This window comes from Danio rerio, chromosome 4, assembly GCF_052040795.2.
Source record: "Danio rerio strain M-AB ecotype USA chromosome 4, GRCz13ab, whole genome shotgun sequence".
In the NCBI taxonomy this organism is placed as follows: domain Eukaryota; kingdom Metazoa; phylum Chordata; class Actinopteri; order Cypriniformes; family Danionidae; genus Danio; species Danio rerio.
In genome coordinates this window covers 15437003-15450888 of record NC_141024.2, presented here as the reverse complement: position 1 = coordinate 15450888, position 13886 = coordinate 15437003, and the positions used below count along the sequence as shown (strand labels likewise).

Genomic DNA, 13886 nt, shown 5'->3' with positions numbered 1-13886 from the left:
AGTTTAATAATTATATGTAAGTAAATTACTTTTGTTTAAATTTAGACAGTTTTACGATTGTCTTTGATTTTTACAACTCGAAGGACAATTATAGCAAAATAGTATTAAAGCATCAGTGTTTGTTATTTTATAGAGTAAAACGCTTGATTTATTTTTATTTAAACAGTTTGAGATATTTATAATACTAATAATAACAAAAAAAACTAAATATTTTGTTCTTTCCTACTTTCTTCCTATCGTAAGTATTTTATTATTATTATATTTTTTGAAAGATAACATATATTACATCGATAACAATTATTGCAACAGTTGTTTGTATAGTTTTATTTTATTTTTACTGCGGACGTACGCAAGAAGCTTTTATTTTGAAACTCATTTTGACTGTAGTCAGAGCCGTTTTCACATGATTGTCGGGACTAAAATCCAAAACAAAGTGATTAATAATTTAGTTGTTTTGCGTGGTAAATCCACTAACAAATAATCTAACAATATTAGTGTTTTAAACAAGCTATTCAGGAGATATGCAGAGCACCTCTAGACTTTAAGCACAGCAGTTAAATGCCTACATCATGGACAATAAAATCTCCCAACAAGAGCACTTTGGTGAGAAAAATACTGCTCGTGTTTGTCATTTATAAACATTTTATTTTGCAGATATTAGAAGTTGAAATATTCATATGCCTTCTATGAACTGTTATGCATTTGATTATTTTCAGTGAAATCTCAATCATGCTAACTGATCTTGTGTGCATTATATATTATGCTTATGAATTTATTTTGATGATGGTTTAAATCCAGTTAAACACAAAATAAGAAAATTTTTTCTTTATATTCCATAGATGATAAAACCTCAAACACACCTGGACCAAGTGAAGGGTGAGTAAATTATTTTCATTTTTTTGGGGTGAACTATCCCTTAAAAAGGCTTTGACACTAACCTCCAGGCAGATTTCCTTTGCTCTTGACCTCTCAGTGCCTCTTCTGCACTTCTTTTTCAATCTTCATATGGATTATTGTACTGCAGAAGTATTTGATGAATCATGGGATGCCAGTAGATTTTGTTTTATTGGTGTCAGAAGAGTTCAACTCATTTTTGTGACAGTGGACACAAAAACTTAAGCTTTTAAGTTGCACAAGTATATTTTTTGTAAAGAATAAAACCAATACAAGCAGTCAAAATGATCAATTTTTCCTTTATTCCAAAAACAAATAAAATTAAAGAGGAAGTAAAGATCATGCTCCAAGACGACATTATGTAAATGTCCTATCATAAACATGTAAAACTTAATTTTTGATTATTAATATATCTTGATTTGAATGTAGACAACTTTAAAGGAAATCTTCTCAAAATATCTTGATTTCTTTGAACCCACAGATTCCAGATGATGAATAGATGGCCAAATATTGCCACATCATAACAAACATACATCAATAGAAAGCGTATTTCCAAAATTATGGCAGGTTTTGTGGTCCAGGGTCACATTTTGACATAAAAGTTAATTTGTATAATATCGGGGATATAATATATTACAAAAAGTAATATTTTATAAAATCTTACAGATTCAGAACAACTTAAATGAGGAATGAAAGACAATCATTTAGTAACTCATGCCTATGATACATATTCCTTAATACGTTTATAAGTATGAGCAATAAGAAATGTACATCATGGCGAGTTGCATTCCACCTTGTTTTTTGGACACACTCAGGAGTGCACAATATAAACCAATGTAAATCTTCACAGAAAAAGCAGACCGATATATAATAAAGTCTTTTGAAAGACATCTTACAATTACTAATGAAAGGCACTAACATGTAGATACCTCTATGAATGTTATATGTGACTGAGAAGCTGAAAATATCCATTGCACAATATTCTGTCTCTAGTGCTGAAGTAGAGCTTGAGAAGCCGAGCACAGATGCAGAAGAAGCGGATCAAACAAAGGAATCAGCTCATAATGCAGAGGATGCAGATCAAATAAATGAATCAGCTCAACCGTAAGTGAACTTATTAATGAACTGCAACAAGAAAACATTTCCATGCAAACTTTTTTTCTTAATTTGTAGTGCGAGAGCTTAGAGTTTATTGCCGATAAGTATAAATACAGTTGAAGTCAGAATTATTAGCCCCCCTGTTAATCCCCCCCCCCCCCCCCCAATTTCTGCTTAACGGAGAGAAGATTTTTTTTCAAAACATTTCTAAACATAATAGTTTTAATAACTCATTACTAATAACTGATTTATTTTATCTTTGCCATGATGAAAGTAAATAATATTTGACTAGATATTCTTCAAGACACTTCTATACAGCTTAAAGTGACATTTAAAGACTTCACTTGGTTAATTAGGGTAACTAGGCAGGTTAGGATAATTAGGCAAGTTATTGTATAATGGTGGTTTGTTCTGTAGACTATCAAAAAAAATAAAAATAGCTTAAAGGGGCTAATAATTTTGACCTTAAAATGGTTCATAAAAAATAAAAATGCTTTTATTCTAGCCAAAATAAAACAAATAAGACAAAAAATAAGAAAAAAAAGACAAATAAGAAGAAAAAATATTATTAGACATACTGTGAAAATTTAGCTGCTCTGTTGAACGCTATATAGGAAATATTTACAAAAAGAAAAAATTATTCAAAGGGGGGCTAATAATTCTGACTTCAACTGTATATAGATCCAGGTTCCTGTGTCCTATCAACTCAGAATGCTTTGCGCTGTGATAATTGCCTTTCAACCTACAACAGTTGATATTGTTAAATGTTTTTAGGCGTGAGGAGTTGGACAAGTCTGATCATGCCTCTGAAAACACAGGTAAGCTTCTTTCTCAACACTCCAGTATTTATTTTGAAGTCATAACATACATATAAACACACAATATCCATGGCTGATTATAATAATGCCAATCTCTGCTTATAGAAGGTCCTTCCAAGCTCCTCTCCTGCTCGCATTGCCCGTTCACTAACTCTAAAGAGGAAAACCTTAGGGAGCATGTAAAGAAAGTCCATTCCACTGAGGTTACGGAAACCGAGACCGCCGCTGATCCCAGTTTGTCCTGTAAATGTGATGTCTGTGGCCGAAGCTACCGATTCTCTTTCTTATTGAAAGCTCACCAGCGGATTCACTCCAAAAAGCATCCCGTATCTAAACGCAGCAAGAGTTTCTCCCGTTCCCAAGCCGCGCATCAGCATGGACCTGCTCCTGAAACATCATCGCAAGATGATGCTGAGGAAAACACTCGACAAAAGAGCTACAGCTGTCTCTACTGCAGAGAAACCTTCAGCTCACTCAGCGCCAGGAGAAACCATCACAGAACCCATCCCGAAGAAACCTTGAATCAATGCACCGCCTGCGGGAAGAAGCTCAGCAGTCAAGCGGCTCTTAAAAGACACAAGCAAATCCACGAAGAGAAGCAATCCTATAATTGCTCCAAATGCAAGTCCACCTTCATCTGCTCGACCTCTTACAAACAGCACATGTTGACGCACGAGTCCGAAAGACCCTTCGTTTGTACCTGTGGAAAGGGTTTTAAATATCGCGGTGCTCTTTCGGCCCATAAACGCACTCATACTGAAGATAGACCATACCGTTGTTTAGACTGCGGAAAGGGGTTTTTATATCCCGGAGCTTTGACGACGCACCAGAAAAAACACTCTAAAGGTAACCCAGAGCATTGCACACAGTGTCACTCCAGTACGGAAAAGTGTGTTTGCTCCCAATCGCAAGCGGAGAAGTCTTTCAAATGCCCCACATGCGATAAGTTGTTCGCGTTCAAGTCCAGCTTAATCCGGCACAAACTCACACACACCGGAGAAAGACCGTTCCTTTGCTCAGACTGCGGGAAGGGCTTTTTAACTTTTGGTGAGCTGCTGAAGCACCAGCGCTACCACACGGGGCACAAACCGTTCCAGTGCACCGACTGTGAAAAGAGCTTTACGCAGGCCTGCTACCTGCAGGTCCACATGAGGCAGCACACCGGCGTACGGCCCTATTCCTGTTCCCAATGCGACAAGAGTTTCTACAGTTCGTCCCATCTCAAGAGGCACCTGCGGATTCATTCGGGGGAAAAGCCCTTCGAGTGCTTGGATTGCGGGAAGAGATTTCCGCAGCCGTATCATCTGAAAGTGCACTTCCAGACTCACATGCAAAAGAAACCCGAAAGCAAGAAATCCAATGAATAGTTCACCAAAAATACTAAAATAATTGTTGTTTATTTACTCAGCCTCAGGCCATGTAGGATGTGCTTGTCTTTTTTGTGTGTTTCTAAGAAAACTGAAGGAGATTTTCAGTGATTTTACTTTAATTTCACCATTTTTAATCAATTCAGCATATCCCTGGATCTGGAAAAAGCACTTTTAGCTTAGCTTAGCACAAATCATTGAATCAAATCAGACCATTAGCATCTCATTAAACCTTTTGAGGAGTTTCGACCTAGAAAATAAAAAAAAATTTCTTAGTGCACGATGTAACTACAGAAGAGTTAAGATTTAAATAGGAAAATTCTTCTTTTTTAATTTTTTTTTAATTAAATTAGATGCTAACGGTCTATTCTGATTCAATGATTTATGCTAAGCTAAGCTAAACTAAAACTGCTAGACCCAGAGATTGGGTGAATGGATAAAAAAATGGTAAAACTCAATTGTTTAACTCGAAGAGAGTTGTAAAATGAGCTTATTTGCAAAAAAAAGAGGAGTGTTCCTTTAAGACACAGGTGTCAAATCCAGTTCCCTGGAGGGCCGCAGCTCTGCACAGTTTAGTTCCAACCCAACTCCAGCATACTTACCTGTAGGTTTCAAACAAAACTGAAGGACTCAATTGGTTTGATCAGGTGTGTTTAATTAGAGTTGAAACTAAACTCTGCAGAGCTGTGGCCATCCAGGAGCTGGAGTTGACACCTGTGCTTTAAGACCTCTCTGTATTACCAGGATACTTGTGTATTACCCTTGTTTTGCTGTATTTTTTTTCTACTCTTGAATTGATATTTACTTGCATTTTATGCTTCGTCAAGGAACATGGTTCCTTATTTAATGTTCTGCTAAAGAAACTGCACATTTACATCTTGTATGGCCTGTGTGAGAGCAAACTATCAACAAAAAGTTATGGGGATTTGTATATAGAGTATTTTAACACATATTATAAAAAGTGTAACGCACTTTGAGCATTTCTTTTCCTTATTTGTTCCCAAACAAATAGGAGCTTAAGTTGCGTAGTTTTGTTTTAAAGTGTAGTCTATAGGTCTTTGTCAGATATTATTTTTTAATATTTCATAAGTGAAAAATTAGGCATTTAAGTTAACTTCATGAAAAAAATGTGTTCGTTGTTTAATCACGACTAAGGTCAATAAAAAAAGTTTCATTGATTTGAAAGCTTAAAGTATAATAATAATAATAATAATAATAATAATGATAATAAAAGCTTGGAAGGCAAAAAAAAAAAGCTAATAGTCTCCAAAGGATTGTGGATGTCGGTTGTGTCAGAAATCATAGCAGCCAGTGAATTTCTGTATGTGAGGTTGCGTATGTGATGATATTTCGAGGTATATGTAAATAAATGTCAGGTGTCATGTGTATTCCTAAAGGATGTCATAATGGTAATCTGGTATATGTTTCATTTGTAGGATTTAGTGCCTTTTGTGTCTCCAGTTAACACAGTTTCGTCTTTGACATCAAGCATATATTCATAAATGTATATATATTCATAAACTTGCACAAAAATATGAATAATTTGGTATCGGTGAATAATTGTTGTTTCAGTAATGCTTTAAAGAAAATCTTTTATGCATTATCTAAAAAAAAATTATATTCATTCCTTTATATCTAACAGTACAGAACATTTTAGTTTCTCCTTCTCATTGCAATCAGCTCCTAATTATTTGCATCTATATATCTAAGCTTGACCAAAATTACTTTTATTATCATTTTTGATGTTTTACATCTTCCTGATGAGACCTGTTAGAGCTTATACAGTTTTTATACTTTATATGTTTTGATTCTGCTGTTGTTAAAGACCAATTTTCACGACAATAAAGTAAATAAAAACAATTTAAGTGTACGTTTAAGTTATTATGTCTATTTCAGTGGCTCAGTGGTTAGCACTGTCGCCTCACAGCAAGAAGGTTGCTGTTTCGAGTTCGAGTTAGTGTTTCTGTGTGGATTTTGTATGTTCTCCCAGTGTTGGCGTGGGTTTCTTCCAGGTGCTTCAGTTCAAAGACATGCACTGTAGGTGAATTAAACTAAAATGGCTGTAATGTATGTGTGTGTAAATGTGTGAATGTATAGGTGTTTCCCAGTTCTGGGTTGCGAATGGAGGGGCATCCAAGCCAAAGGAAAGTGAATGAACGAATGAATGAATCTCGACTATGTTATCTGCACTGCCGGTGCCATCCACTAGGTGACACCAGCACAATGTCATTCACAAATGTTCCACATGCTTCAAATGTTGTTTGTTGTTCCCGTGTTTTTCAGCAATGCCAGCACCTCTCAATAACAGATACAAGCAGAAGGAATCTGGTATGATTTGTTTTAATAGTAATCTGGTTGTCTCTTAAAACACTTGCTAAATAAGAGCATACTCAAAACCATACTGACTCACTAAATCTAATTAGGATGTAAAACATACTTTTAAGTCAGTCTGCGAGCAAAGAAGCATGACTGAAACTGAATGTAATCAATGTCATATTGAAGTTTATTGGGTTTATGCTCGTACATTCTCCTGAATATAATCTCAGAAAAGTATTCTTTGTAAATTCTAAATGGGGAAATCATATTAGCAGCTAATTTCAAAGTACATTATTCTCAATTAAAATTTGTTTTGACGCCAATATTCAAATTAGCGCGGTAAACACCGTGTCACAAGTTGTCACTGTTCAAAAATAAACAAATGTGCGAATGTAAACCCAATTTTACCACAATCATTTTCATCTAGACTGCTGTACAAATGTATGATTAGAAGAATGCCGCATTGTTTTAATAATCATATAGCAATCGATCTAATACAATAAATAATTTAGTTTGCTTTTCTTGTTAGTTTAATGCTGTTTATTTGTCCTGATAAAATGTTTGATTCTTTATTTTTCATTAAATAATAAGGTAATTTATATTTACAGTTTAATGTGACGTCCCAATTTTCTTGTAATCCCAGGGTTTGAATACCTCTTATTTAGAAAATTAGCTAACATAGTTGTTTTTTTAACTTACAGTATAACCTCAAAGACTCCACTTAGTATGCAATGCAGCACTTCTCATGAATTTCATGTTATAATTTTCAATATAGTCATGAAGGTGTTCCTGTGTAGCTGCTATAGTCTTTTGGATGGTAGCTACAGTGTTTCTGTGCTGTTGCTAGGACGTTAAATAGGGTTGCTAGAGTGGTACACTACTGACTTCCAGTAGTTTCTGTTTTTAAACAGGAATGAATCCCCATCACACAGATTAAACTCTTCCTTGAAGCTGAAAACATTGAAATAATGCAATGGCCTGCCCAGAGTCCTGAGCCAAACCTGATCTTAACACTTCCTTCCCCTTTCCTTATTTTGATCACTGTTTTTTACTTGCATGGTAGAACCACAACTAAAATTCTTTAACATTTTGAATTATAAAAATTTACAATGATTATTTCCAAGCGTATGTTGTTATTAATTAGGTGAACAATTAATTCGCTTAGGTTAATCCACTGAAAAATCTTTTTTTTATTAAAGTGTGTTCCCCCCCGTTCTTCTGATAATGTCAGTTTAACACATTATTTTACAATATTTTAGAATACCGGGTCGTTTCAAATGGTGACATGTTATGATTTTATTGGTTTTATAAATGCATATGTCTTGACTAGGACTCCCTGGTAGGAGAGATATTGTATCTCAATGGGACGTTCCTAGTTTAATAAGTAAACAAACAATAAATAGAATTAGCTATCGTTGTTTTTCAAAATAATCTTTCCCTCCAGCAAACTGTTATCTGATGTAACTGGATTAAAACCGAATCGTCCAAGTATGATGTTTAAGTCAATTTATTAAGTGCATATAAAGACCAATATTTTTTTATTAAATGATCATACTACTGACTGAAACCCTTGATATTTCACAATGTTCCTCATCAGCTAATGTGGCCTTTGTAGTCATATTTGAACATGCTAATGCATTGTGTTTCACCGACTGCTCTTGCGTCATTTTTCAAGTTTAAAAGCTTCATTCCCCCTCCAGTTTCTCTCTTCCATTTGGTCTCTCCAGCAAGATGCAAGCTGTCATTAATGGACTCCAAAAAGCCAGATTCTTTTCCTCACAGGGAAACATAAAATCAATAGCGCTATATTAGAACACAAAGCAGAAAAGGGCAGATACTTGTGGGTGGTTGTTTGGAGTGGCTTGGTCCATTCGGTGGGTAAGTGTTTCCAGCTGGGACGGGAGAGGCCGGCACTGCCCAGCTGCTGCGCACTGACCTTCCATTTACAGCAGGAGCCCTTTACTAATGCAACGCACTAAGATCCATATGGTTTATAAATACGGAGCTCGCAAGAGGGAATTTTGCATCAGCTTGCACACTGTAAATAAGATTTTTCTTGCTCAGCCTTGTTTTGCATGAAGATGCGTTCACTTAAGAGGCAGGGTGCTGCTTTCTGCCAAAAATGATCCACGTTTAGAACACTTTTAAAGTGAGATCTCCATTTCAGAACTGAACTGGGATCTTTCTTGATGTGCGAATCTGGACCATCTGATCATTACTGATGAAAGCAATTTTTTCTTGTAAAGCAAGCCCAATGGGAAATTATGTTTGTCCTCAACCTGGGGCAAGACTGGACCCAAAGTGTATGTAGAAGTCAGTAAAGTGGAGGTTAAGTGACGTGGTTTGGTGTCGGTTTCTGTAGCATGAGATGGGCTCTTATACAGAAACATGACAATGAATCCAAATGTTTTTGTTTTTTGAGAAGTTACGTCAGCAACAATATTTTTCATCCAGCACTTTTCACACAGGACAAGAAACCCCCTGTCACACAGGTTAAACTCTTCCTTAAAGCTGAAAACATTGAAATAATGAAATGGCCTGCCCAGAGTCCTGAGCCAAACCTGAGCTGAAAACTTCCTACCCATTTCCTAATTTTGATCACTGTTTTTTACTTGCATGGTAGAACCACAACTAAAATTCTTTACAATTTTGAATGATCAAAATTAACTATGCTTATTTCCTAGCGTATGTTGTTATTATTTTGGTGAACAATTAATTTGTTCAGGTTAATCCACTGTAAAAGCTTTTTTTTTTTATTAAAGCATGATTTTTTTTGCAGCCTTCTGTTAATGTCAGTTTGATAGCTTCAGCCACAATATTTTAGAATACAGGTTGGGTTCAAATGGTGCTGCTATTCGATTGCTATGGATTATTTCTAAGATGTTCCTATGAGGTCGTTAAGCGTCTCTGTGTGGGCATTAAGGTGTTCCTGTGTAGCTGTTATGGTCTTTTAGATGGTAGCTACATTGTTTCTGTGCTGTTGTTAGGACATTAAATGGGGTTGCTAGAGTGTTGAACTATTGACTTCCATTAGTGTTTGTTTTTAAACAGGAATGAATCCCCGTCACACAGATTAAACTCTTCCTTGAAGCTGAAAACATTGAAATAATGAAATGGCCTGCCCAGAGTCCTGAACTAAAACAGATCTACACCTTATTTGTTTTTAAATTTCTTCAAATATCTTCTTTTGTTTTCAACAGAAGAAAGAATTGCTCATGAAAGTTTGGAACCACTTATGGCAGAGTAAATCGTGACAAAATTTTCATTTATGGCTGAAATCTCTTTAATTTTAGTTTTGTCATTGTTAACTTATGTTAGATGATTGCTGATTCCAAGACAAATACTCTTAAAATGCCTTGTTAGATGGACACATTATAGAAGTGTATTCAAAACAATAAGTTGAAATAATTAACCACAATTTTTTTTTTGTGAGATGTACAACTGGGTAATGTAAGTTAAGCATTTCAATGCACTATAATCCCACCGACTATCATATTAGTTACAGAGCAGAGGTGTGTGATTAATTCTGTAAGTCCTGCAGTTCTCAATTACAGTGTAATGTGTTTAATTAAAGACAGTGGTGTGAAAAGAGGCGCCTCAATTTTAGTGACAAAAAGGCTATTTAAATGTTTGTCCGAATTAATTTAACACCCGCTCGTAACTTTGGTTTTCGTCTTCTCCTTATTAGCTTTATCAAACTATAGCAAACAGAAGGGCACCGTTCTCTCTCCATCAATTTGTGTTATCTAATTTCCCCCTCTCATCTCAAACAATCAATTACCTGGCTGAAGTAAAGCCCTTAATGCCTTTAGCTGGAAATTGCCTCTGCGCCCGTGCAAGCCAAATAAACCAGATTAGCCAGTGGTGATTGAATTCTGTAGGGCCGAGACCCTGACGAGGACAGATTCCCTCATCTGCCAAACTCCCGCAGCATTCAGCCGATAAGTCTGTGTGAACCGCTCACGATCCCTGGCCCTGTTTGTGTTTTTGCTTTGTTCCAGAGAAAGGATTTCAGACCTGGTTTTCCAGGGATTTGCTGCTTAAGAAGGGAGTACGGATGTGAGACAGCAGGAGTGAAGGTGTGTGTATGTTTATGTTTAGGGATATAAAGGAATAAAAAATGGGTAAAAAAAAATGAAAAATAAAACAAGAGTCCCCATGGAAACAACATTTTTCTCTAGATTCTAGAAGTCACTTTAGTTTTGTTGTAAAAACTATGATATTTCTCCAGACCTTAATAGAATATAACAAAGATGAACCTTTTATGCTAGAACATGCCTAGTAAATCCACTATATATGTATATTGTTTATTGTATTCTTGTATTCTATATATAATAATGCATATATATATATATATATATATATATATATATATATATATATATATGCATTATTATATGTTAAATTAGTCATAGTTAAATATGTTGAACCAGTAAATAAATTATAAACAAAGTCTGTCATATACAGGCAAATATAGGGGAGCGCGGGGCACAAAGTAACGCGATGTTAAATGGCAATACTGCACAGAGACCATAGGTCCGGCAATCATAATTCCAGGGCTCATTTGAAGGAAAGGCTTGTGTGTTATTGGTAAAGAAATATGGTTTGTCTAACCCCAATACTTTGATCGTTATTTGAACAAAACCAATAAGTGTTACGTTGTGCTCCGCTCTTTCCTAGGTTATATTGAAATCATAGTGTTATATATGTGTGTGTGATATTTAGTTTGATATACAGTATGTGTGTATTAATGTATTTAATTATTATTGAATTGATTGATTCAAATTGAATTAAAGTTTAAAATTTCAACATATATGTTTTTTAATATCACTGAATTTTTGATTCAAGCATATAAAGTATCATTTGCCAGTGAATTCTGCAGTCTTGCGCACATGCAGTCACTGTAACAATGACTTTAATTGAAGATGACATGCAAAGTGAATTTGTGTGAGCCAGCAGCTGCTGCAGTCGCGTGTCAGTCTGTTCTGTCCACTCAACGGGGTCTCTGGACACTCAACAGTTAATACCTGATGAAGGAAAGCCATACAACACACACTTATGCAGCTATATTTTTGACTTTATGACTTGAATACTATTAAAACTGTATATTCTATCCCCTAAACCCAACTACAAGAAACAATCTGCATTTTTACATTTTCACAATACTTTATTCTGCGTGATTTATGAGACATTTTCCTGGGGAGGACATTTGGTACCCACAACACTCTATTTCCTCTCTTTCTGCACTGTCATTTACTTTACTGCATGACACATCTGAAATCTGAAATTGCTTCAATGTTTGATTTCATTCAATTCATATAGTTTTCATTTGTCAACACACAAAACAAGGCTTTCCTTTGCTTCATTTTTACAATTCATATTAAAAACAACTCTTACAGAGTACAGAAATTGCTTATTGAACTATATCCCAGTGAGCAGATTCATCTCAAACACATTTAATAGCATTTCCCCCCACCAGAAAACCATTTAAAATATCGGAATGCTCTAATGCATACATTGTATATAGTATGTATGCTTCATCAGAAAGACATTCAAAATTTGATCTTTTAATATCACTGTTTTAGAAGATTAAGCTATGTTTTTAGTGAAATGCTGTGGTTTGTTAGTCAAATTAGCTTTAAGCAATTTCAATCTTGCATAACTTTAAAAAAGTAAGATAAAAGACAGAAGATAAAATAACATAAAACTTGTTTGAAATAAGTAAAAGTAACCAAATGTCCCCATAAAGTCAACATTTACTAATATTGCTATATATGTGACAACATTTGGTACCCACAACATGAGTTCACAACTTCACTGTTTGATTTGATTCAATTCATATACTGTAGTTTTCATTTGTCAACACACAAAACAAGGCTTTCCTTTGCTACATTTTTACCATTTAAATTAAGTACAACTACTACAGAGTACAGAAATTGGTTGACAAACTATATCCTAGTAAACAGATTCGTCCTGAACACATTTAATAGCATTTTCCCCCCACAGAAAACCATTTAAAACATCTCTGAATGCATACATTTGTATGTCAGTGTGTTTTTTTCTGTAAGGTATTTGAAATACAATCTTTTCCCAGCAGACACACAACATCGTAAGATGTTAAACATCTTAAACCAATTTCATATTGACATCAAAAACTGACATTTATTCGTCAAGTATGGCAACCAAAATTCAACGTCTGACAGACGTCTTATTGGTAATGTACACACAACGCCAAGCTCTAACATCACATTGATATTTTGTTGTTTTGAGTTGCATTGGAAAGTAACCAAAATGCAGCGTCTGTCTGACGTTGAACATTCATGTCGGACAGGCATTGGGTTTTGACGTTAACCTGATTTCCATGATGTTGGGGTACAATGTCAATCTGACGTAATGTTGACGTCCTGGGCCTGCTGCATTTAAAATCACTGTTTTAAAACATTAAGCCGTGTTTTAGGGATTCAAATACTGTGGTTTATTGAATCAAATGAGCTTTTAAGCTATTTTAATTTTGTATTACTTAAAAAAAAAATTAAGTTGAAACAACATGAAATAAGTGAAAGTAACACCAACAGATTTGTACATCATTTTCAATTTTGGTGCCAAACGCTTTTTAAAGTCAAGCAATTAAGACTCATCATCAGCGTTAACTTTCTAATGATCAGTAACTTTATTCCACAATCGGTGAATTGTTAGCACCAAATCAATGGACTTCACTGCTCAAAACAGGTGTCTCTGACATATATATTTGCCCTAGTTGCATTAGTTTAAAGACCATCCCAGCTACAGCACATTTGAACAGGTGTTGAACAGTCCAGAGAATATTATATTTGAAAAAAGAGGAAAAGACCATTTGTGGGGATGTGCATCAAAAGATAAAGAGACATGCTGTGAAGGGAGCCCACCGAAAGGAACTTTAATGACACTCAAACTGGGGCAGACAGTGCATCTCGGTTTTACCCAGTCATTAGTGCGGATGAAACATTAGCAATGGATTCACATGCGATCAGATATGCTCCCGTGAGGGTCATTGACTATACGAGGTGAATGTAACTTCGGCGTGTGTCTAGTGGGCTTCGTGAAATTTAATAGCCCTTCTGAGACCGTGATAAAGTTTTAATGCATACGTAAAGAGCCCCGGCTCAGCTTAATGAGCTAATCCGTTTAATGCTAACTTCACACCTTCCAAAGAATGGCTTCCAGTCTCCCCTCAGACACGAGACGGCGGCTGGGCTATAAATAGATCTTAAATAGATTAATGTGGTTTCTGTGATTTGTTGTTAAGGTTAGCTTCTAGAGCTGCTGATAAATGAATGTGATTATCATATTTTTGTCTGTTGCTCTTCTCTTTTTGTCTTTTAAATCAATTATGAATCATCGTATCTGTCTTTTT

General features: G+C 35.3%; 1 protein-coding gene and 1 long non-coding RNA gene across 4 annotated transcripts in view; both read left to right on the top strand.

The window, feature by feature from the left end:
- Positions 1–386: 386 nt before the first annotated feature.
- On the top strand, positions 387–6047 carry si:dkey-14k9.3. Of its 3 annotated transcripts, none has more exons than XM_087246092.1 (5): positions 387–603; positions 840–876; positions 1888–1998; positions 2767–2810; positions 2919–6047. In XM_087246092.1, exons 1-5 carry the CDS (start codon positions 570–572, stop codon positions 4175–4177), a joined length of 1485 nt encoding a protein of 494 aa, XP_087102218.1. In that variant the 5' UTR covers positions 387–569; the 3' UTR covers positions 4178–6047. The 3 variants fall into 3 exon arrangements, with proteins under 3 accessions (XP_087102218.1, XP_087102217.1, NP_001034152.1); XM_087246091.1 differs by having other exon boundaries at positions 2916–6047; NM_001039063.1 differs by lacking the exons at positions 840–876; positions 1888–1998; positions 2767–2810 and having other exon boundaries at positions 570–603; positions 2916–4177.
- Positions 6048–6458: 411 nt separating this feature from the next.
- The window catches only part of LOC141381606 (uncharacterized), a 70594-nt gene continuing 63166 nt past the window's right edge, over positions 6459–13886 (top strand). Inside the window, exons 1-2 of the long non-coding RNA XR_015482926.1 lie at positions 6459–6505; positions 10495–10572. This is a non-coding gene — a long non-coding RNA (uncharacterized LOC141381606). The remainder of the gene's footprint in view (positions 6506–10494; positions 10573–13886) is intronic.